Genomic DNA, 27,055 nt, shown 5'->3' with positions numbered 1-27,055 from the left:
CGAGTCTTGAGATATTGCAAGTTGGTGGAACGAGGTAGACTCGGTTATTAGCAGACATCGGCGGCCAGGATTCTTTTATGCACAAAAAAATGTTCACTATTGTCAATTACTATTGTCCTACAAAGCAAGAGAGCAAGAAAAAAAGGTTGACAATAGTAATTGACAATAGTGAATCATTTTTTGTGCTGAAAATAATCCTGGCCGCCGATCTCTGGTTATTAGCAGAGCTCGATGCTTTTCACTCAAAAAATGGTTCACTATTGTCAACCATTTTTTTGATTTCTTGCTTTGTACGACAATGGAGAAGTCTATTGTTATTTTATTTAATAGCATCGGCGGTAAATGAATGATTTCGCACACGATAATTTTTACCAATCGCGAATATGGAATATCTGACACTCGAGTTCTCGCTAGTATGATAGTTCGCATGGGTAGCTCTCGATGGATGTAATTTTCAGGTGCCAGATGTTCCGTGATCGAGATTTGAATGAAGTTTGCGAGATCCCTTTGTGGGGAATAATCACCGAATCAGCATTGGCTGATACCCCCTCTCGTCAGGGGTCAGGCTTGTAGCCGGCAATCATCGAGCTACATATTGTTGGGCCACATATTGCGCTCGTGATGCTGAAAATATTGCCGGATGGTTGTCGAGCAATATAATTGGCAACGTTGCTTAAAAGTGTTCTTTGAAAAATAGCTTCGCCGTAGGAAAATTTGCACAATCGTAATCCCGTGCCGCAGTTTGACATTCGGCGGCGAGTGCCCGGCGGTGGGTATGGTGGAGGGGATCAGCGGGAGGAGGGAGAGGCGGGAGGGGTAGGGGTAGGGAAGTGGAGTGGGGTGGTAGTGTGGAGCGAGCGGTGTGCGTAGTCAGTGTGCAGCTGCAGCTGCGTTCGGCAGTTGCGGTCGCGATCGAGTCTAGTCGCGGCCCTGTCTGATGGAGGCGCCGGGCGGAGTGGGCGGCGGCCGCGACGCGCGCTTCCTGCCCTACAACGTGGGTCTCCTGGAGCCCGAGCTGTACGCCCCCCTGCGTGCGCCCCTGCAGTCCCCCGGGGCGCCGCCCCCGCCCCCTTTGCTGGCCGCCTGTCCGCGCGGCCTAAAGCGCAACACCGACTGCTACGAGGAAAGGCCGCCCCCGCACCACCCGCACCACCAGCACCACCAGCCGCAGCCGCACCACCAGCAACAGCAGCACTCGCAGCAGCAGCACCACCAGCAGCAGCAGCAGCAGCAGCACCAGCAGCACCTGATGGAGCCGTGCCCCGTGCCCGAGCTGGCCGACGACTACGCGCCGCTCGTGCCCAAGAAGTCGCCGCCTTCCAATGGCAAGAAGACCAAAGGCCGCGTCAAGATCAAGATGGAGTACATCGACAACAAGCTGAGGCGGTACACCACCTTCTCCAAACGGAAGACCGGCATCATGAAGAAGGTAAACAGGTTAGGGAGATCGGCGCACGCGCGCCCATCTCCACACTCCACACCCCACACCCCACACCCCACACCTCACACCTCACACCTCACACCCCACAATCAAACGTCAAATCGCACCGGTGAGCGCGTTCGCGAACGAGCCCACACTTGGTCTCATCTCACCTCCTCGCTCACTCACTCACTCACTCACGTCAATTCGTACATGTCCTCGTTAGATCTTGTCGCTTTTCATTTCGCACCGTTCGTGTTGTGTTTCGAGGAGATACTTTGACAGCTGACTGCTCGCGAACGTTGTGCAACGGAAACCGCGCGGGGTTCACGAACGCGCCGTGCGATTTGACGCTGTCAAAATATTGACACGTGTGTGCTGTATATAATATGTGCGTGCGTGTTTGTGTGTGCGTGTGACGAGTTTGAAAAGTCCAAATGTGATTGGCTCGATTTGGACCAATCAGAATTAAAATTAAAAAATATTAATTAAATTTAAATTTTACGATTTTCGTTTTGAAACAAACGAATATACGTACCATGCCGCACAAAACGGCCATTTTTTCTGTATCGATTTGAAATCTGAGTCACATTCATTTTACGGTAAATACATATGTTTCAAATAAATTATTATTATTTTGTAGATTTGACCCTTTTATTTGAGTGAATTTTTGTTGATCTTGTATAAAAACAATTAATTATAGCTCGCCTCACAGTTTTTTTCAGCAAAATCATTTACATCCTTTCATATGACAAATACGACTTTTCAATGACCAATTCGTATTTTTTTATACACATTGTCTACAAGTTGTCGTATTTCATGATCACTATATATTTTGAAATTGTAATCAAATTCCATATTGTATAATCGTAATCACACACATATATAGTATTCCAAATTAAATACCAACCAATCTGCAAAAGTCCGTCGGTGCAGTAGCACTCAATATTCATTACGATTTAAGTATTTCGATACATTATCCACAGGTTGTCTTGTATATAGGTTTGAGATTTGATTAGTAATAATATGTACAATACATACATATGTAGTATATAAAAAAGCGGTCTCAACGTGCTTTCGAATCCATATTAGGCGTGCTCATTCTGATAACGATTGAGATTGTGGACTTAACAATTGATTCTGTGACTTTATTACCTATGTCTATTTGTTTCGATGCACACAGTCCCGTATGTAAATATGTATGTAAACTAGCGTGTATTATTGGCATGTGCGATAGAACCACTTATGTAAATGAGCATGATTCACGCGCGCACATCAAAATGTGAAATAAATGCAATAAATCCGAGCCGTAAAAGGAGACGAAGATTTTGTTGTGAAATGTTGTGGGAAATCGTGCGTTAAATATGGCAATATTTATGTATCGTCGTCGATTCTTCTTGTGCGTAACTCCTCGAGTCTCGAGTGCTATCAAACTTCGATAATTTTGAATTAGTGCATACATATGTTTATGGTTTTTGGCATTTATTTTTTGATTATTTAATAAAAAATAAACCTTTCAGCTTTTTCATTTGGACATATTGTGTTTTGTGCGTATGTCACTGGTCGGAAACTTATATATGTACATATGTATATCACATCGTATAATGTGGCATGACACTATTATTTCATTCTTATTTAAGAAAATTATGAAGCACCATTGAATATTTTGTCTAACATCATCCCATTACTATTTTTTTAAATATATTTATCTTGATATTTAGGTAAATTGGAAATACAGTTATTGTAAACAATTTTCGGCATGGTATATTTTCATAAAAATTTTACTTGCAAGCAAGCATTCGAGTGAGGTTTTAAAATATATATTCATTTCATCGTACAATATATACAGAAAATTTCCACCTGTGGACGTTTTATAAAATAAAAAACATATTTTTAAATCCATTAGCATGCAATAAGTATTTCAATTTTTACAAATTGAGACTTACATCACTTAAAAGTTGCTGATGGTAATTAACAACTATTCTGACTATAATTGACAAATTATTTCTCAAATTCATCTGTACAAAATCGACATATATTTTTGGTCTTGTACAAATATATATATATAGTAATTAAAAAATCAAAACCGTGTGCTTATTTTTCATTAAAAGCTTTTATTTATAAATACATTAATGTTAAATAAGAAAGTGGCGATTTGATTATATATGTATGTTACAGTTGAAGTGTATTTTCAGTTGTAATATATTCCAACTAGCGTTTTTGGTCATTCATTTTCGAATACAAATTATCTAGTAAATTATAACTCTACATACGCAAATAGACTTACAACAATGTGCACCAGTTAATAAAACAGTTGAGTTTTGACAGTTTTGATGTTTTTACGAATGCTTTACAATTCAATAATCCGTTAATATTTGCTAGCTATTACGAATTATGGTAATGAGTATCCTATTACGATAAAAATGTGTTCAAAACAAAAAAAATGTGACTATCCAACTCAGTTTACTAGTCGAGTGACGTTTTCACGAAAACCCAACCTCTCCATCTAACCTGATACCAACTTATAATTGAAGTGTATTTTCAGTTGTAATTTATTTTGACGAGTTGGAATGTAATTCGTCATATGAATCAACTTATGTGGGTTAAACGGAATATATTCCAACTAGTCAAAATATATTACAACTGAAAATACACTTTAACTATAACGGTAGTTGTTACCAGATAATATGGATTATATTCCAACGGATTATTCCGCAAAAAGCGATCTCGCGCACGTCACTAAAATTTTGATCACGGAACATTGGCACTCGAGTTCTCTTTAGTACAATATTTCGCGTGGGTAGCCTTCGATTGATGGAGTTTTTGGGTGCAAGATACACTTCAACTGTAACATATTATATACATATGTACATACATACATGTAGAGTAATTTTTATTTTATTTCATAGAACATGAACACTCGCCTTCACAGATCGCTTCAAAGTGACGAGTGCACTTATAAAGATACAACAAATCAATACACATAAGTATTTTTTATACATGCGAATTCATACAAACATTCACAGTGACATATGTGAATAAATTTTTGCAGCATTTTATGATTTGATTGGCGAACCTCAAGACGCTGAATAACTTGAGATTAACAAGAGAGATAGGGTATTAGATGCCAAATTTTACAGGAACCATTTCAATGAAAATTAGAAAAATCGACAAACTCTGATAAGAATTGATCGACCTGGAATCACAAACCAAGGTCGGGCCAGCAACGGGACTCTTGTGGAACTCGAACCCGTGACCGCTCTGCTCAAAGCATAACATGCTAACAACTTGTCCACGCCGCTGGTAAAATGTCTTTTGTATGTACAGACACACGTATGTATGTAAAACATATTTTGATTGTTTTTGTGGTATAAGATAACAATTTACATCATATAATTGTTAATGTTGTTGGGGTGATTTGAATGAAATCATTGTAGGATTTAGACTGGGAACGGTTCGCCGCCCGCACGAATTTAGGTCGACTTTAATCCCATATAGTTTTAGGTCGGATTTAGATCGTGGAAAACTTCAGGAAACCGGCGGATTGTGAATGTTTTGGTGCGGTGTTTTGTCGGCAACAAACGCCGTTTGGCAACATTCCACATCCACTGACCGATTTTCGTCTGTGGACTCTCGGCCCGTTTACATTTTCATTTCCGGGTCGAAAACGTGCGAAATCCCATATTAACTCTTGATTTCACTCGTTTCGTACACTCTATTTTCAACACACCTGCTCACTGTTCCAGGACTTGTCGCATTTCTATCGGAATTCAATATATGTATGTACTCTTTCGCCTTTCGAACTGTGAAAATATTCGTTGTACACACATTCATGGAAATGAAAGGGTTTCAAGTTATTACGCGCGCTATCTCGCATCTTGTAAATGGGAGTGTGCGTTACAAAAGACAAGCACTCGCCTAATGGAATGTTTCACATGTGAAGATTTTCGATAACGTCTGTTATTTTCCAGGAAACATGCGGTGTCAAAAGCTATCGGGATCATTACACTATACCATGTAGTACCTATGTATGTAGTTATCGAATCGGTTGATTTTTCAAGTACGTACAATTGTAGTAAAACGATTCAAATTTTGCTGCATTAATTAACATTCTTCTTTTTATTGCTTATATAATTTTTAGCAAATATTGCCTCTATTCGTAGACTTGTAGGTATGAAACCATCAAGAAAATGGCATAAAATTTTCGACGTCTACGTCACTTTCCAACTCCAGGACCCGAGGCGAACGGTCTATCTGTCGGTTTCGGTCAGTTTATTTACGGTAGTGTATTTCGAAGCGGCAACGATAGGGTTAACAAGGTATCGATGTTTGTCGTTTTGTCGACCGTAACGTCACTAAGTGCCACACCAAACATTGAATGTTTGGTCAACCGTCAGCGTACAGATATATGCCCAATAACGCGTGGGAAACACTGACCTACCTAGAGCGCACCCACCCACCCATGTACCTACCTACCGCTCACTTCCAGAGCTCACAATTACACGAATTTGTCAAATCGCGCAATGTGAGCCCTCGGATTGTTTCGTCGGACTACTCGGCTCGAAAGTGGCGCGTACCTGCAATTAGTCGTGCCGTGCAATTTAGCCACGGGATTGACCGTGGGATATATGGCTCGCCGGCCATCTGTCTCGCAGCATCACGCCACGGAGTGCATTGTTCTCGGTGCACGTCCTCGCCAATCCAGAGATAGATATATGCACATACACATGTTTGCATACCCCACTGCCGCTTTCTATCCGTCCGTCCGTTCGTCTGTCTGTCTTTCTGTCTCGGTCTGGGGCTGGGCCTGGATGTCCTCGACGAAATCTTACGATGCGATTCTGTAACCTTCCGGTGCTGTGATGCAACCGGTGCGATGCACGCACTATCTATGTATGTGTATATGTATTGCGTCGTATTATTTGCAGTTTTGACCGTGGGCTGGTTGATACGTAGTGCAAATAATCTACATTAGTCTCCTTCTATCGGTTTTGAGGTTGTTTAACGGTTTGTAACGTGCATTGGGAACAGTTGGGTGTGATTATTGATACGATTTGATATTTATCATGTTTACACCAGACGACGATCTTTGATTCGTTTATTTTATAATATTTAGGCAATTCGTTATGTTGTTTATATGGCTCAAATGTGTATCGATTTTGGTCAACCTTTTCAGTATTAGTTTGTTTAGTTGAATGTTGTTTAATTCTTGCGAAAGAATGTGAAACATTGTTTGTAAAACGATAACCAACTAATGTTGATGTGGTCATGAAATGCAAAATTAATAGAATACGTGGTTTTATTATTAAAGTTGATAGAGTTTAGTCGATAAGATAATATTAACTGATTTATTTATTAAAAAAAAAAAAAACACAAACAAACAGCATTACAACGTATTTAACGTTGATACTAAAAACATTTCTAAAGATTAGACAGCAATGAAAAAAAAATGCAGAACAACATTGAATAATGTTAGATATGGGATATATTGTATGTACATACATATGTATATATTACTACTAGCAATGACCAAACAATATAAATTTAAAGCAAAAAGGATCGATATAAGGGGGAATATTGTTAAAAAAAGAGCAAGATCTATAGGTATATAAAAAGGAATTACAGGAATAGTTTGTAGAACTATTATTAATATAAACGCGATAGAAAGGACTCCAAGCAGTACTAATAAACAGTTTGACTTAAATATTTTTCGTAATTTTTGATAATGACCGCAAATATCGGTGACTTCCTCAAACCAACTCTAATATTTTTTTTCCTAGGATACTTACATCACGTTTACACACCATGTGTGGTATCAATATTTTTATATAGGTTGTGTTCAAAGGAATTGATGACTAATTGATAGTGCTAAATTTCTCGTCTGGTAGACGCTATGTTGCATTACGTCTGCTACTGTTGTGCATTCTCTTGGCAATCGATCGAACTTGACCGCGCAGCAAAGTTCCCGCAGCAGAGTTTTGGCTGCACACTCGGCTATATACTTTTAATATTGCATTTTCACTTTCAGACGACTTTCGAAACGCGCGACGGACATTAAAGGAAATATTGTATTATTATTTTAATGAATTGACCGTTTTTATCCGAGCAACTTCTTTTACGCAAACTGAGTACGCCCACTGCATACGCCCGCGACGTTTCTAACTCGCGCCGTCTTTGTTTTGTCTAATTAGTACCACTTTAAACGCGCATAATGCTCATCGTTAACACTGGTTAGTCGGGTAATTTTATTGTAGTGCTTGGCATCCTTTGTTTTGATTTTAAGAATGTTTCCATTTTTTTTTTAATCTAATCCAGTCCGATCTCATTGTACAAGATCACACACTGATTGATATCGGAGCGTGAGGTTAGAATGGTTTAGCTCAAGCTAATTGAAACGTTTAATTCTATATATTCATAATGCGGTTGTAACATTTTTATTTTATGTGAATATAATTGTGAATTTTTTAAACTTTTAGTTAATTTAGTAAATAGGTAGTTTAATTTTTTAACCTACTTCTATTTTTATTTATTTATTATTATTAAAAAAAGAAACATACAGTATTACAATATTTTTTCAAAACAATGATACCAAAATTTTTTTTACATATTAATATCTTTATTTATTTATCCATTATATATTAACCCCGATCATAGTTGCTACTACAGGTTGCTCAAGGCGACACCTATGATTAAACTTTTGTACATAGGTACCAAATTAACAGCATTGCAATGATTATACACAAAATATGAGTTGAAAACACTGTGTGATAACCTCTGCCGGCTGCCACTCTACTCTCTGTGGAAGCCGCCAAAGCAGGTCCATCATATGTAGATGTTTCTCTTCCCAATTCATCGAGCAAGACTAAAGAGTTGATTGCAGTGCGTCTAATATTGCTGTTGCTCACTTAATTCAACCAGGTCGACTGTCCCGACATTACATCGTCATCGTCACGGCCCAGTTTTGCAAATATTCCATCGATGACAGCCAAACTGCACACTGCAGGCCTTCTTGCAAAAATGTTGATGTTATTGATGCGAATTAACAATTGTGAAACAATAAAATTTTCATTCAATCGATTGAATAAACCTTTCACTATCACCTATTTTAATACGATAAATTTTTTATAGTGAATGAGACAAAATATGCCAATTGGTATTTTTTGGGGATTTAAACTTAATATAAATAAAATGGAAATATCCCAACACTGATGGTTTATCAGGGTCTTCCAATGACAAAATTTTAAATTCAGGTCTGATCCTATTGGTTAATTTTCCTACTCGATTCAGCGGGAACGATCGATCATCCTTGTTAGACCTTGTTGGTTCAAATTTTTATAATTTCTTTCATCTATCTATCCTACAACTCCAAGTGATCATGTAGTTATTACTCCTTGATTCAATGGAATGACAAGTCTTATCTCAAATATCAAAGTAATACACCTAAACTTCACAATTAATGCCATAATCAATAGCTATGTTATTTTAAGTGTACAGTTGTTCAAAGCTTAATATGGTTGCATCGGTGCTGTTCGACTTATTGAAAATTATTAGATATCCTCTTGCTTTTAAAGTTATCAAATCAAGCTAGTGTGGTTTGTTTTCACATATTTATATGTATTTTCGTAATCGCAAGTACTTTTGAAGGAACTGCATTTGAACAAGAATATACCCATATGTTCGTACATTTTGTATTGCATATGTTGATAATCGATAATTTTGTCAATTCACCTTTTCACGATTTTCACATGTTTGGTTGCGTGGTCTTGCAATAAATCAAAGCGATGATTAATGGTTTGTAGGCGATTTCGTTCTGTGCTGTGATCCTGAATACCGGCACGACACGCCTTTGGGCTTAGCGCGAGCTTAGCTCTAGTTTTACCCAATTTTTCTTCGGCTCCCCCTCGTTAGCGAACGTCTCCTTTGATTGCAGTGACGGCCGTTGATTTTTCTTAACAGGATTATCCACTTTTCGTACGTATGTATTCCCCCGAAGAGTGGACGATGGACGTGTCGTTACGGTTCGATTCCCACGTCTCTCGTCCGTTTGACTATTCTGGACACGTCTCCGTATCGTTTTGTGCGGCCGCGACTTGACGTACGCATTGTGTTAACGTCTTCTTCTCCTGTTTTCTATCTGTCGGCCGATTTCTATAGCGTTATTCTTCTCGAGTGGTCTTTTCGCCCCATTGTGCGCGTGCGCACGTTCCTATGATGCAAAATACGACTGCGCGTACCTCTGTACGTATGCATACTCCAATTTACGCATGTTTAGTATTTTTGTGCTTGTCTTCTCTTTGCGGCACTCTTCCGAACGGTCTCTTTGACCATTTGATGCAATGTTGTTTTCGATCATCGAATAGTGACTGCTCTTGGACATGTGACTGGAATTAGTAACTCTGATGATGTTAATGAAACTTGCTCTTCGTGCAAATTATGCTAAGGGTTGGTTTAGTAGTGACCATTCAATTAATTTAAACACATGTGATAATGTCATGGAACGTGGCAGTTCATTGATAGTATCTTTGTCAAATCGAGGTCATCGTCATTTCGTTATCTAATAGATCGCAGCAGTGGCGTAGCTAGGAATTTTGGACCCTAATGCAAAAATTTTGCAAATCCGCCTCCCACTTTCGCAATAAATATCTAATGAAACAACGGTTTTGTTTTTGTTTCATAGTTTTATTGCTGTGTGCTTACCGGCAGTGAAGCAAAATAATATTTTGTATACACAAAAGTACGACTCGTACGTCATTTTTCTTAATTTCGATATTTTTAAGTTGGGCAATGATAAATATTGAGTATATATACATTTGGACTCCCTGTCAGGTTGGGCTATCATTATTTGCATGACTTTGCTACTCTACTAAACATTTTATATAATCTTCCGGTGTGAATCTGAAGCAAATAAAAATTACCAACAATATTAAAGAAAATTATTTTAATAGCAAAAAATGAAAATGATTTTTGAATCACTTCGGAATTATTAGAACATGTTTTCCAATCTCAAGATTGTATTTTAAAATACCATTGAATCCGTATATATGGAAAAATGGAGGGACTGTAAGAATTGTACTAATAAAGCATTTACGTCACTGGATCGAAATCTATAAACTTATGTATGTTAAATCGAACCCAAACCATCAGCTGATTTTCGAGCGAGTCTTTGCACATTTGCTGAGCTGTGAGTGTTGTTAAGATGGAGTTGGGTAATCTGCCGATGATTTGAGTTGGATTTATTATATTTAGTTTTTCTAAAGTGACAGCTGTTCGAGTTGGGGTGCTATAGCTGTCGGATAGTCTGTTGAATTTTTATGATTAATTTAGTTTTTTTTTTGCTTTGATCTACATAGCAAGCACGTGTCTAACGTTCATTGTTATTTTACAGGCCTACGAGCTGTCTACGCTGACCGGCACGCAGGTGATGCTGCTCGTGGCTTCAGAGACCGGTCACGTGTACACGTTCGCTACGAGGAAGCTGCAGCCGATGATCACGTCCGATTCGGGCAAACGCCTGATCCAGACGTGCCTGAACTCTCCGGACCCACCCCAGGGTGCCGCCCACGGCGGAGACCAGCGCATGTCCGCCACCGGCTTCGAGGAGACCGAGCTCACCTACAACATTGCCGACGAGGAGACAAAAGTAAGGCAATTAGTGTACGGCGGGTCGCCGGGCCACATGGCCGGGCATGGGGGTGCACCGCAGGGCTACCAGCACATGGACCACCATTCCATGGGCATGTCCCCTCAGGGCTATCATCAGCATGGGCCCTGCGCCTCCCCCTTGCCGCTGCCATCTTCGCTGGCGCAGCAGTACGCGCATCCGCACATGACGCATGGTCATCCTCAGCGGTAGTGCGGCTGCGATGCGCGCTCCACGTGCATTCTGGTCATTGTAATGTGCCATTATAACCTCATCGAGACTCGGGTCTCGTTAAACGCGACGGTGGAATCTGAGTCGTCCTAAGAAAGAGGGCTCTTCTCGAGTAGTTTGATAGGTACAGATTCATCGTCATATTTTTTGGGAAGTTGGGAAACGCCGGAAGTTAATATTTCCCTTCTGAAGGCGTGACGCGACACAAGTTACGTTATATATGGCGAAACCAGCGATACTCGAAATGTCATGGTTGTTTTAAAATCACAGTTTAAAGTTGGGAATTCTAGGCATATTTCACATGGACGAATGGAAAGGGCTGAAATAAAAATAATTAACTTTTCTCAATCTCATTTTCAATATCATCACAGTTTTCAGCAGATCGCAAAAATATAACTGTGTACCCGAAAAGTATTTTTGATAATTTATATATAAATAACTATAAATAAATAAATAATTATGAGATTTTGAGAATTATCATAATTCTATCTTTTACAATTAAATTATTGTTATTTAACCCTTTGATTACGTTCATGTGAGATACGAATAACAACAAAGTATATTTCTATAGTTAATTAATCTGTTAAATTAAAAAAAAGTCTGTTGCCGGTCTAATTAAATTTTATTCTGACGGCATTGAATCAATATATAAACATTTTTGGCACAATGTGCAGAAAGAATATATCAACTATTAGCAATAGAAGTCCAAAGATTTTATTCGAGCGTTGGCTCACAAAATTATTGTGCAACGCTTCGAACGATAATGTAGCGAATTAGTCTATATTCATTTTGGTCGTGATTGGGTTTGCGAAATATTTGACGTCGGTAATGGTTAACGATAGGTCATTTCTATTCAGTTTTAACCCTACGTAGTGCGGCATTATGTAATTTGACATCCGAAATCGCATTTATATATTGCTTAAAATTATTGTCGATAATATAATATAAAATTACCGGAATGCACATGGAAGGCTTTGGCACTGTTGTTGTTGCTGTACTTGTTTGTAGTTTGCACGGTTGCTTTTTTAATTTTGATTTTCATTTATCTAAACATTATTCTGTTCATTGCATCATCCATAATGTTTTGCGTGTGTGATTATGTTAGCATTTAAGAGCAACTCATTGGCATGATTGTAACATGTTTGATGTACATATTATATTATACATACACGGTGCTATAACAATACTATCACTATTGGTGGCTCAATTTTCAATGTAATTTTATATAACAGTACCTATTTGATATTTCCATAAGTAGTGGTATTTTTTTATGGCATGTGTATCAAAAAATGTAACAACGAAAACATTCAACCGTGAACGAATTGAAAATTGACTGATGATTTTCTACTAGTTGAATATTTTCCATCCATGAATTTATATATCGTAGTGGTAAGAACAATCAAAATGATTATGAAATGAAAAAAGTTATACTTTTTCCTATGATTATACAATGATCTGTGATTTTAAGTGTCGACCAACCCCTGAACGCACGGACAATTGTGCAAGTGTGTTTTATTTTAATTATTATTTGTATAATTCAGAAGAAAATTGTCAATAGTAGTAATCATTTTTAAATTTGTTGTAAATAAATTGTTATAATATAATCAGTGGCAAAGTGAGTGTGTGCGAACAATACTGTCAAATAAATATATTTACGAATTATAATAATTATATTTAAATTTATAAATAAGAGGTGGAAGTTTTAACACGAGTGTCATTGGCGCACTGGTCAAACTGGTAGTGCTATTATCGTTCTAAGTGTCAATACTGAGTGCTGAAAAATCCGAGCAACGAAAAAGATATTCAAACTAGTCTTTATGTAGTAGATTATGGTAATATTGACTATTTAACTATCACATGGTAAATCAAAATATACTTTTTGTTTCACTATCATCATTCACTTTTCATACGTAGCAAAATCTCATTCGATTCATAAAATATTTAATTTTTGATGCATGTGATTTGAAAGTTTGTCTACTCATTTATATAAGCATGTAGTTTCATTTTGTGTATATTTTTAATTACATACATACTTTCTTTGAATTAGCGTTATCGATTCTATTATACATATGTATTTGGCTACCGTGTAGTCATCAAAAATACACAATTACATGAAAATAACCAGTAAAATATGTGCCATCGATTTGTATTTAAGGACAATTCATCGAAGCAATTGGTGTATTAAATACAGCGTCGTTACTTAGGGGTTAAACGCGCAGCATCTTTGGTTCGTGCGCTTAATTGATTGACCTTTCCAATTCTACCGTGTGGTCCGCGACTTTCGCCATTTTTATATTTTCAAATCGGAATAAAAATCGCGTCGTCATCAATATTTTGTCATCTTTTTTATCGCTACTCTTTTTCATCGGTTCGACGTGTAGCGGTAGATGTATTACAAGAATTAAGTATGCAGAGTCGGAATACCCGTTCAGTGCGTTTTCTCCTACGATGTTATTAAAACACATGTACCTACATACCTACATAAATTCGAATATTTTACATGCTTAAGTGCCGCGTTCGTTTTTTACATCGATCCGTTTGTTACAGCATCGCTCTCCAGCTTTTTCTATTTGACCATCATCGGTGACCACTCTCCGCCGACGGGGTGGGGCTGCTTTCAATCAATTTTGACATGTCAATTTGGTCGGATGACGATTCTTTTATCTGCCGTCTAGATGTCGATTTGACGGAACCATACGTGAGGTCGACGATGCTGCGACATCTTCTTATAATTAAAATTTTATCGATATATATATATATATATATATATATATACATATATATTTACATTATGTGTATGCATGTATGTATATTTTCCATTGAGTGATTGTCGGTCCATTAGCGGTCGACTTCATACGTGAACGTAGGCTTGTGATGAAGTTGATTATTTGGGTGCCGATTAATCTAACTTGCACAAAAATATAGCTTGTTTAATATAGTATGTAAATTTTTATGATTAGATGGATGTAGTTTTGAAACGGCAAATGCGAATATACATAGGTTGGTCTATAAATAAGAGGATTTATCAATTTAAAAATGTTAAATCAATTAATGTGTTCGTGAAATGGTAGACAATATATTAGCAGGAAAGTTAATGAAACAATATCCCGTTTTCTTAATTTCATACTTGATTTCATCGCATCAAACATATTTATTACTTGTCAAGGTTTTTATTATAACTTCGTCTTAATGAAACTATTTGTTGTTTTTTAGATTTATGCTTCATTGAAACAATCGTTGTTTATATTTTGCCCTGTATCACTTTGATGGTAATAAAATAAATATTAGGATTGAAAATGTCGAACACATTTGTATCACACTGTAGTTCAAACGCTGTCAGATTTGTCCCGACTGTCGTCCGATATATCTTTTTATTTATTTTTTTGGTAATTAAGCTTTCTTGGCATGTTTGTATCTGACTTTTCCATCGTGTCCTCTTGCACTGTCGGATTCTTTGATTCGTTATTGATTTTAAATACCCGTTTCTCTCGCTAATGCCGCATTCAACCGATACCTTGAACCGATTTAATAGCGCGGCTCCGAATCTTGGTTTAGATTTTCGCTATCGACTTATATAGCGCGATTTCGCGATGACTACTCCTTCGAAGTCGCATATATATTTTTTTCGCCTTCCTCATCTCTTTTCGCCCCTCCCCCGCTCGTCGACCCACCGATTAAGGCTCGTTTTGGCTGTTTTTGGGTCGAACCAGTGAAGTTTTCCCGGGCGATCGGTATCGAGTTCGTGGGTGGGTGTTGTGACCGGCTCGCTCTTGTACAAATATGGCGCTGAAGACAAACGTGTAAACATTGATTATGTAGTCGAATCATTTGCTCAATGGTCGCCGTGGCACGTGTGCTCCTCGCCAAAATCGAGATTTGCCGATTCGGAGGCAATTAGGTGTCGGTCGTAATTGAGAATGTACCACCCCACATTGATGCAGAGTACTCAAAATCACGCATGATAATTTTATTCGAAAATTTTCCCTATAACATTTAAGTATTGTCGATTTGGTTGTAGATTAGCTTTTTTCCTTTTATATTTGGGGACAGGATTTTTTTTTTGAATGAACATATTATAAATTTCTAGTTGTGCTCTGTCTATTAGTTTTTAAATACATTGTTGAAATCGCTTAAATTTTTTACATTATTTGAACTAAAACAAATTTATAGCATTTTGTTTCTTTATTTCTTAAAAACCAAATGTAACATATTATATATATGTTGGATTGTTGTTTTCAGTGGTTAAATTCTGTATATATTGGCTATTATATCTATTATATATTATATTATATATCGAAATTTGAAAAAAAAGTCGGTATTTGCCAAAAACTTGGCCATTATTCCGACGAGACACATACGTAGTAGGGGGTGTTAAAAATTACATTCTTTCTTAATCGCGTGTGCGAATAGCTTTTTCGAAAACGAGCGAATTACAAATTTACAAATCCAAATCTCGTTTGGAGACATTCCATTGTATTGTCGCTCTCGCAGCGGCGAAATGTTGGCTCGGTTTCCGATACGGAAAACGAAATTAAATGTCGCCTATATTTTTTTCGTCTTCTTTCATTTCATTTTGTTTTTTTCTTATTCGGCCTTGGCTGCGTATTATTTTCAGTTTTCGTCGTCGTAGTCGATTCGGGCCGAGGGAGCGCGGTTTTCTTGATTTTTCCGAGTTGGGATTTTCCTGGGAGCGCATTGTGAGCGCGCTCGTCCGCTGCCGGTGTTATATCACTCGGTGGGTCGTCGGTTTGGACGCGGTTTGGGCGCGTGCGCAGCCAAATTTTATCCCGAAATAATTCCCGCGCTCCAAATAAGCTGTTATGTTGTATATGGGCACGCCGGGACGGAAATAGAAGAAATGGGACCGGGCGTCCCGACGCCGGCGTCCCACCAGCCGGCCGCTAATTATAATATTCCCTCATAAGACGCTCGCTCCCATACTGGGAATTTTTACCGTTTATAGAATATTCCTATATATGTATGCTCACTGACGATCTTTTTTACGCGTTTCTCCCTTTGTACCGCAGCGGGAGTCGATTCAGATCACTGTGTTTCAAATTTCAAGTTTCATTTACATATGTAAGTGTATACATTCATTCTAATTTGACATTATTAAGAGAGGAGGTATTTGCAAAGATTTTTTTAAATACGGCGTCAATTACTTTTTATTAATTCTAAAAGGTGACGGTGAGAAAAAAATACGACTGGAAAGGCACACTGAAACGTATGGCACGGCATGTCTAAGTAGACTCCAGCTGTGATGGGTGCATCTTCAGGTCATTGTCAATTTGTACTTATTATTTTAACAAATTTCTCCAACATTTTTCAAATACAGAAAATCACAGTCAATCCTACATATATCAATACAAGGTAAAGTAAAAACACTTTTTTTTAGGTAGTTTTGCAAAAAACGCTAAACGTACGCTAAATCTGTGCCGCCGCGTCCCTCATCCCTTGCAGTGTTTCTTGTATTGATAGTTTGATAGTGATCGATAACGGTGATTATAATATTTGAATAAATTTATGAGAAACTTATTAAACTTAATAATAAGATCGTACGAATTAATAATGAGGTGAAGTTACGCCTCTCACCGCATGAGTCCACGTATGCGTCCCGCGCCGAACCTTTGAGTGTGTTCTTACCATTAGATTTACTTCTTACTACGTTATTATTCCTTGACACAAGCGAATGTTAGAATTTTCGTATCTTTTCATTCTAAATTTAAGTGTCTGTATTTTTAAATATTGAATTTCGGTATTTTGGATGCTTTCAGTGTAAGGCCACGCATGGTAAAGTTGAAACTTTTAAGTTGTTTTTTGACGGGAGATGGACGGGTTGCGAGTGGAGAACATTACCATAAGATATCATCCAAGGAAAGTTTATTCTTAAACAATATACATATTAAGAAGCACTGCTGTACATTCATACGAAATACATGAATGGTGATTAGTTTTTCGTCTCTACATATAAACTCAGTTTAAGTTTGCATTTTGTTTTATGATAAACAGATGGTCTTCGAGAGCTCTTAAAGTATGTATAACGTCATCATTTATTTTCACTCGAGTTCGATGCAAATGCAATGCATACACTGTTTGTTTCGATTATGACACCCGCGAGTCGTCATCGGGGCCGGTTAGTGAGTTTGTGCCTCTGCGCTTGCTTCCTGCTTCGAGTTCTTCGCCCCTCAAATTCCATCGTTGGACAAAGTTGGACGCGTTGGTCGCTCTTTTCGATTTGTCGTACGAGTTAGATCTAAATCGGGTAGGTTCAGCAGGTGCCGTTTATGACTTTTAATCTCGGCCTGAGGTCGCAGACACCGAGCCCACATTTTGCGTTTTTTCGAATGCGATTGGCCTCGGAACCTTCGCAGAGGTACCCCGTGGGCGGGTCGTTCTCGTCCCACCACCGTACGCCGCTGGTCTTTCCACATTTGTAACTTTATCAAAATTGTATGTAATGGAAAAGATGGGCAATCGGCGAAGCTATGGAAGAAGCAACAAGTTCAGCCCTAGTCAATGCAACAGGTCTCCCAAACACACGAGAGTTGCTTGAAATGATTACTTTGTAAAATAATTTGATTATCTTCAGTGTTTCAAATGACACACTTTTATTTTTGAATCATCTTCAGTCTTCACCACACACATGTATACTCTGGATACCAAATGTCAACTTGACCGATATCATCTCTTTATTATTCTTATATACATACATACATACATAGGTAACGTGCGTATTGATAATTTTGTTTCTGTGTAATGGGATAGAGGCGTATCAATTTTTGGCACGCACGTTTGATCGGGAAGGCTATTTCCATAGTAATATACCATTTTTAATATTGAATCGTAAAGCTGTTGTGAATTTTAAAGGCGGTGATTTTTTTTGTTTTTGGAAGACCACGTGATGTCTTTGATTTATTTTCATCGGCGCCATACATATTTTTTCAGCATATACTGAGATTCAAGGTCGCCGAATTTTCTCCGTTACAACACACTCGCGCGTTATGCATTTGGCGAGCCATCGCGCGGAAAATTTTCGTTGAAAAATTTGTCGCATATTTTTCCGGCCACGTGCTTCCGAAACTAGAACGAATCGATTGTTCGTTTGTAATATAATATTATCGTTGACTAGTTTTGTTTAGAAGATCTTCGTGCGATTTGAAGTTTCGTTTACACATGTCGCGAGGACAATTCCTTATAAAGCTTTTTTTTTCGTATTTGAACAAATTTGTGGGTACAAGCAGTCGAGTGTGCGTGGGTGTGTGTATTATTTGATGTTAATTAGAGATCGATCTGACCCTGCTGCCTATAAGGATTTTTTTAAAATTAATTAATGATTTGTATTATTTTCAAGAGATTTTATTTATAACGATTTTTATCAGATTTTAGTGATTTTTACCCGTGTCAGCCCCCTCAAGGTAAATCTCATCCGTTTTGCATAAAAAAACAAAACGAAAAAACAAAAAGAAATCGAGGCCATTCTAAATTTTATTTTCAGACTTCTATCCCGTACGCGTCCCGTTTATTTTCACTTGCAACGATATAATGTCGTTCTTGTTTTTTGGCAGTTTCTAACGAACTCAAATATCTCGGCTTTAACAATTGCAACGGAGTTTATTTCCGTTGAACACCGGCCTAACGTAAACATCGTTTATTATTAATGTGGACACACTGTAGGAGTAGTACATAATATTGTAAAAAAAATAAAAACATTAGAAGCAAGTTTCAATGCATATGCACTAGGTTTTCTGCCCGGGTCAACCCGGGACATAAATTCTCGAGAATTTACCGAATTTTAGATATCCTGTGTCCTGGGAATTCTTATCTCAAATCCCGGGAAAAATCTTTCAGTCAAAACGTTCTTCAAATGTTATAATAAAAGGCGAATGTATTATATATCCTACTATGAAACTACATATTATGAAGCAAGTGTATTCTCTTGTATGACAATTCCACCATGGAAGAAACTCTTTTAGATATTAATGAAATGAGACAATTTTGTGTTTGACGATGATTGAAGAATTAAATAAGGAGTTATGAAAGACAAATAATCTGGACTTTAAAAAATAAATCAAAATATTCATGCTAACTGGAGAAAAAACGGATTAAAAAAAGTTGTTTTCATCCCTTTTAACTTTAAAACCAACTTCGACCGAAACTGAAAGAATTTTTTCCATTGCTGGAAATATTTGTACCAAATCTAGAAATAGGCTTTCGTATTCTCATTTAATTTTTTTAGTATTCTTCAAAAGCTAAGCTTAATAAAACTTTTATAATTACATTTTTTCCAGTTAATAAATACATGTTTCCTTTTTCAAATATTTAATTATTAAATAAATTTTATATTAATAAAAAATAGATTAAATTGAAAAAAAATCCTTATGTCCCGGTAAACCCAAAATGTACACCCACATCAGATTGCACAATGTTTCATATCCTCCTAATATCCGCCTAGATTAAATATTAGTTTAGTAGCTATTCCGCTATTAATATAATTCGTAATGAGCTTAAGCGTTGTGGCTTTGGCTTCTTTCCCGCACAGTTAAATCTGCACCGCATCAATTGAGTCTTCGAATTTGCTAGCTTTTCTCAGAAAATTTTACACTTTAGTGTCTAGTTTATTGATAGACAATATTTAGACATATTATTACTGCACACGCTGTAACAACGGGTACGTTTCGATTTAGGCCTGGCTCTCTTCCTCGTCGTAGGCAGTTTCGAGTGTCGATCCGCACTGTACACATTGTGGCCGTTTATTTTGGGCATAGCCGCTTCTAGCCGGTTAATTCGGTGCCTCTGGTCTTCCGCCGCGCGTTATGGACTTATTTTTATAACGCTCATTTTCTCCAAGATGCACCCGCTGATGTTGAACGTCATCGCCGCGAGGCTGCACGCGCGGTGTGCATTTTTCACGACAATAAAATCGAATTCGAATTAATGAGTCGCGGCCGCAGCACGCGCTCGCCGCGCCCTCCTCTCTCACCTCAGGCTCGTTTATTCATTGTTTTGTTTAATTTTATTTGCATTTTAAACGGTGACGATTAATTTGTCGCATATTTAGGTAGTTCATCATCGTTGTTGGGCCACACCGTGGCTCGCGTCAGCTTCGTATTCAAACCACGCGAAGGTAGTCTCATTATTCATCGCTGCGGCTGTTTTGAAATCTCATACATTAGAAAATTATTATTGATGATACTGTTTATGAAGCGATGTTTAGGGTTTAGTCAATTTAATCTAAAGTTTTTTTTGTAGGACAGTTGTATCTCAATCAGCAGGTTCCTCAAAGATGTCAAAACGGTACTGGCGATATAAAATAAAATTGGAGATAGGAAAAACATGTTATCATTTTTATTTCTTTGCTTTTTCAACAATTTTCATAAGACTTTTATGGTCATTACTTTAAAAGTTTTTTTATAACGATTATAAATAATACATTTCTCACTTACACGAGCATACGCCATAGTGGTAGACACAATACACATATGATAAAGAGTTTCATTACATTTTAATTAATTTTAGTATACATTTCGTCACCATAAAATGTCGTGTTCCATATTAATCTCAAACAGCAATGCATAGTCGTAATGTATATATTATATCATTTTAATTGTTTCTTTTAATTACAAAAATGGCGCTTAGCATACCTCGTTCCGTGATATTCTTTCCATGTGAGCGTACGTTGGGGGTCAAAGCGTAAAGTATTCGAATTTATTTTAATGTTTAAATTAATAATATGAAAGTCGTGCGATAATTTAATCAAGTTCATGTCATCTTGACATTAGTTTTATTTGACGATCGAACAGGTCACGAAGTTTGACGATGAGTCATCGTGGTGACTTATTTATTATTTATATCGAATCTCATGTCAACAAAGTTGAAACGGCGCATACCGAGAGTCAATCGTAAAGGTCGTTTTTATTCCAATGACGACAGGAGATAAAACAGATTTTTGATGATCGCGACTGTAAAAAAATTTCTGCATCAATATGGATTGTCTATTACGCTGAATTTTCAATTTTCATTTTAGGACAAGAAATATTCAGCTATTTCATTAAATGTATTTACGCTTGTAATTAGAAATATTTTTGAAGTAGTTGAATATTTTTATTATTATTTTTTGTTATGATAATTCAAAACTGGCAACAGTATAAAATTTGATACAACGAACGAATAAGGTACATTTTCATTGTGATGTCTATAGTTGTAATGATTTTTATATTTTTTCTGTATATTTGATTGTGTATTTTATTTGATAAAAACTCAATGAGATGACATTGTATGATGTAAATATTTATATATTGATTTTTTTTTTGTAAAAATATTAAGTTAGCATGCATATTATGTTTTTTTTTGTAGTTGATTATGTGGTCCAGTGAATGAATAAAAGAGTTTATTATATAAATATATGAATATATTGATGAATAGTTGATAACGCAACGATTTTTTTAGTTTTATTATTTTTAAACAAATATATTTATTAATATTTTGTTGAATTGTTATTACGACGTGATAATAAATCGAACGAAATGATACTCATTGCAATCGAATTATTTTTATTTATTTTTTAATTGCTAATGTTTTATGAAATACTAACTCTCGCACACAAAGGGCACACAATACGAAGTGAACACATACAATAATTACAATATTCTCATAGCGAAGTTATACGCAGTTACATCAAATTATAAATTTACGATCCGTTTAATGACAGATATGAAACCCATACGTGTATGTATATCGAATTTGTTTATCAAGCTGCGAATCATTCTCATCACCATTAAATATGATTCTTAATTAGGGTGAAAATAAAAAAAGATAATGTTACTCAAGTTATTCTTTATTTAATCATTCATATACAGATCGGGCATTGAAAGTCATAATTTGTATCGAAGCGTAGTATGTACTTACATATATATAATGGCATGTTTTCTATATCGTGCAATCTACACATTTCTTCTGTTAGCTTCTTTGATATCATATCAAATATGAAAATATCATCTTTCTCCGACATTAATTTTACGTCCACTCTTATGCTTTCGATGATTTATCCGCGTTCTCGCAATAAATCTTGCAGGGGTCCCCTGCTCGCGCGCGCGCCTCGGAATCAGTCATATTACCGAGTCGTTCTCGCACAAAGGGCCCCGCTGTCTGGCCGCGTGGGTACCCACTCTCGAAGGGCCCCCAAAAAAGACTCACTATACGACGACTACGATAAGAAATCGTCTTATTGTCCGGGCCTTTCTTCGGGTAACCGAATTAAGTATTCAGAGCGCGCTCGATGTCGAATCGCTAGCAGGGTAACCGCTCGGGGGCCGACCTTTTTTTGCCGCGAACCTCGCTTGAAAACTGCCGAACTTGCGGCGGCAAAACGAGCTGATATATCATCATCGTCTTCACGCTCGTCGACACCTGATTATCGAAAATGCCCTTCAGAAGAGGCTTCATTCGAAGCTTGTTTGGAAAATTTTATTTTTAATTTCAAATTTTACTTTAAACTGCATTTCAAATAAAAAGTCATATTTATGTAGTATCTGTAGCGGAATTACAGTTTGTTTATATTTACAACTATTGCGGAATTCTCTTTGAATCAAATCAGAGGCGAACAACTCTGAATTTAAATGAGTAATTTATTTTATTTTATACAATTTAATTTAATTTCAATTTAAAGTTTTTTTTCTTTATTTACTGAGTCGTTATTTGTTAGGTATTTTATTCACGTTTTCGTGTAAATTTAGGAGGTAGTGTTGCAATTATTTTTTGTTCGAAACTTCTAAAAAAATCTTGTCAATCCTCGTCGTGTTTCTCTGATATCGATCCAGGATAAATTATCTTCCGATCGTCAGGTGCGCGACACCTGATGATGGAAAGATAACCCGCCAGAACCGGTAGTCGGAGCTCGGCCATATAACTCGTGTATTGGAACACGTTTCGTTTTCAATCGATACTAATAAAAGTGTAAAACGAACTTCCATACGGTAGCAAACTCGATAAATTCACCGAGAGCTTTTACTACTTTAGAAAATGCCCTGCGATATAGTTGCAATATCGATTCCAAATAATTCGATTCGCCGAAGAAATGTCGCGTACATTGCAATTTTGCGAATTAATTTCGCCGATTAAAACTCCCACAGCTCGATGATTAATTGGCGAAAGCGGCCTTTTGATTACTTTCAACTTACATTTTGCGTTTTTTATGCTTTATTTATATCAACAAATAAATCAGTGTTCACTTCTTGTTGTGCGGCATTGAACATGTACTAGGTCATTTTTATTGTATGAATAGAGAGAATATCAAATTACAAAACAAAACACCTTGTCTCAATTTTTTTTAATCATTTTCAATACAATTTTAGGTTTTATTTGGATGGAGATAAAGGAATAACACAAACTATATAAATAATTTATTTTCTCATTTATACATTTCATTGTTACAATAATAAAATACAGATTATACATTCACTAGTCGATTGAAATTTCCTATGATTGACAATAAATGGACCACTTTTCCTGTTAGGTTGTATAATTATTAATCAAGAGTATATTAATTTATAAATAATGCTACTTAATTGTACTTTTGATTTTTTGTGTATACGATTTTTTTTAATTGTAAAGACATCCTCCTTTCAATGTGTAGATCTCGTAAAGCTCTCTTCTATAAGATCTGTAACAAAACAAATAAATGAATTAATATTGATTCCTAATTAACTAATAAATTATTAATTATTGTCTTTTTTAAAGGACGATGTCTAAAATTTTACGTGTGATAATTTATTTACTGTACGATTTTTTTTTTGTATTCTAGTCATTTGGTAACTGTAACAACTTAATGTCATTGTATTATTTTGTTATTATTAATGTTCTCTCACACATTTTATACATAAAACATTTTCATATTATTACTTTTATTTTTTCATTATTTATTGGCATGTTTGTTTTTATTTTCACATGTTTATTTCATATGTTTATTTTTTTACAATGCATTTTTTTGATACGCTTGTTTAGTATTTTTCCAAAAAGCATGTTTGTCGTCCCCCATTGTATAATAAATATTTTTAACCCCTTTATATACATGTCTATATTATGTACACACGTCACACGAAATTTATAGCAAATTTCATTCTACGATCCTCAATTTATACAATCGTCTTAGGTACATTGAACTTATTTCGTCTGGCTTGGCATGACTCCGTGTGAGTAATGCGAGAATCAACATTCGAGTAGTGAGCACATAAAATTGTTTTTTTTTTCTTCAAAGCCTATATCTGGGGAAATAATTCAGCGTTTCGATATTTATTTATTTTATTTTTAATTTGCCATAGTTTTTATGTCTATCATTGTTTAGTTTTTCTAGGCATTCGTACACATTATTATTTGGCACGAGTAGTAAATATGACTGAGAAGTTTTCGGTTTGAAATTACGCTCTGCATTATCGTAAATTATACATATATATGTATGTGCATACATATATACACTATTTTCAGATTTAATTTTTGCTTATTTTCAAGTTGCGTGTCTGTAAAATGCAACCTACATAGAAGTCGACCGTACAAATATAAATTAATTAAATTTAATAGATAGGATATTTTAATTCGCATCGACTTATCGTGACTGTCACACGAAGTGTCAGAAATTATTGATGAATCGAATGATTTTTCCGGTCAGGGGAAAGTGGATCATATTGGCGCAATAATCAACATCTTGCGACCGTATGACCACTTTTTTTTAATATGTTTTAGTCATATTTTCGAGTTCTACACATAATACTTTGTGAATTTAGATCGTATTTATATTAGAATTACGGGTATATACGAATTTGGATAGTTTTTTATGCTATAGAGAGTGATAATGGAAATCATTTGGAGATATTTATACATATGTACGTGCATATCAGTGGCGTGCCGTGAAAATCTCCCTGTTTTTTCTTATCGTTCAGCCTTATTTACATGTGAGCGAGCGGGATACAAGAGGACTAGGTGTCGTCATATCGAGTCCCCTTGTATCCTGCTCTTGTAGACGTAATACCGGGTTGACACGATGCGAGTAGCTTAGATGTTACTTGCAGCATGGCAATAGGTCATCCAACCGTTTTTACTAACCTCTTATACGTTTCACATGGTTTTCGTGTAAGCGGTCATTTTTTATATCCCTCATCTCTTATTGAACGTTTCGGACGGCCAAGTTACCAGTTCAAGCTACTCACATCGTGTCAACCCACGTTGTGAGTAGCTTGAATTATCGCACAGTATCGCACAGCTTCGCTAAGCGAAGCTGTGCGATAAAAACAGGAGGATTTTCACGCCAAGCCACTGGTACTTATTATTATGAATTGACTGAAAATCGTTATTTTATGAGAAAATATCTTTGGTTTAAGCTGACCTGTTAAAAAATCTTTAACTTTTGTTTTAATTCCAATATCATATAATGAAAAGCTTTCAAAAATTCAACTTATAATAGGAAATTGTTTGACTATTATATATAATGTACTAGTGGTTTTACCCGGCTTCGCTCGGTATTCGTAATATGTATAAACCCCGTAAACACGTATAATCTAATAAGTAAACATTTTATTAATTTTATTTGAATAGTTTTATTTTATTTAAATTTATTTGAATATTCATTTTTTTTCTTTTTATTAAATTTAACGTCACGGATTCTACGAACCAAAACTTACATACATACATACATACATACAAAGTCTCTTTCGAAATTATATATTAGACTAGTGTTTTTACTCGGTTTCGCTCGGTATTTGTAATATAAACCGCTTAAACATGGCCAATCTAATAGTAAACATTTTATTAAATTTATTTGACTATGTATTTGTTTTTTTACAAACCTCCTCTTACTTTCACTTACGATTATTATTAATTATTAAATTGAACGTCACGGAATCTACGACCCAAACAAAAATACATACATACATACAAAGTCTCTTTCGAAATTATATATTAGATTAGCTTAATATGTAAATACAAAACTATAATTGCTTAAGATATATTTTAAAATGCAACCTACGAACCTGTTAGACCATATAGTGATTGATTCTGATTATTCGAATTTTATGGAAATATACCTATATGTATGTATAATAGATACTTGTATGGAATTGACAATTCAAATATGCATTTTTCCCAAACGATTTCCTTTAGCAGTTCCCACAAAACGTTATATAAATTTTGTATCAAAATATTTTACTCAATAAACATATGGTTACATTTATAGTATACTATAGTATTTTGGTTTTGTTTACGAACTAGTACTACTTAGTAAGAAAAGGTCATCGAACCTCGGTCGAAGGCTTTGATTAGAACGGTCCGATATCAAGAGCGAATCCGCGGATGACGTTGTCGACCACGACGACGATGATGACGATGGCACAAGTGTCGCAGGCTCTCGCGGGACGAGGTGGACGGGGCGAGGCAGGGGGAGGGGGGGGAGTCTGTCAGGTAGATACGTCGTCGGCGAGAGAGCAACCTACCAAATATGGCGATCACATGCACCGAAATAGTGGCGTAGCTCGCGCCCCCGCTGGAATATCGGGACGCGGTTTGGTACGGGGGGCGCGTCGCGGCGAAACGGACTCGGGGGCGGAGGCGCCGAGCGGCGACGGGGGCGCGCTGGGGCTCCGCGGCGCCCCCCGCCACCAGATGGTCGCGCGACACGCGGCCGCCCCTCGCTCCTCTTTCCCCGGCCCCGAAAATCCCGCGCCGCGCCGAGGTCAGTTACGGCGGCCGACCGGCGCCCCATTACACATGAACACCATGCA

At 36.7% G+C, this 27,055-nt stretch overlaps 1 protein-coding gene across 1 annotated transcript in view; it reads left to right on the top strand.

The window, feature by feature from the left end:
• Positions 1–811: 811 nt before the first annotated feature.
• The window catches only part of bs (serum response factor blistered), an 87,723-nt gene continuing 61,479 nt past the window's right edge, over positions 812–27,055 (top strand). Inside the window, exons 1-2 of the mRNA XM_077438705.1 lie at positions 812–1,429; positions 10,806–11,060. Of these exons, the coding sequence (XP_077294831.1) occupies positions 938–1,429; positions 10,806–11,060 (747 nt within the window). The 5' untranslated portion in view covers positions 812–937. The remainder of the gene's footprint in view (positions 1,430–10,805; positions 11,061–27,055) is intronic.

Source organism: Arctopsyche grandis, chromosome 9 (genome assembly GCF_051622035.1).
Source record: "Arctopsyche grandis isolate Sample6627 chromosome 9, ASM5162203v2, whole genome shotgun sequence".
Classification (NCBI taxonomy): Eukaryota; Metazoa; Arthropoda; class Insecta; order Trichoptera; family Hydropsychidae; genus Arctopsyche; species Arctopsyche grandis.
The sequence above is the reverse complement of the archived record's forward strand: the minus strand, read 5'-3'. Positions and strand labels throughout refer to the sequence as shown.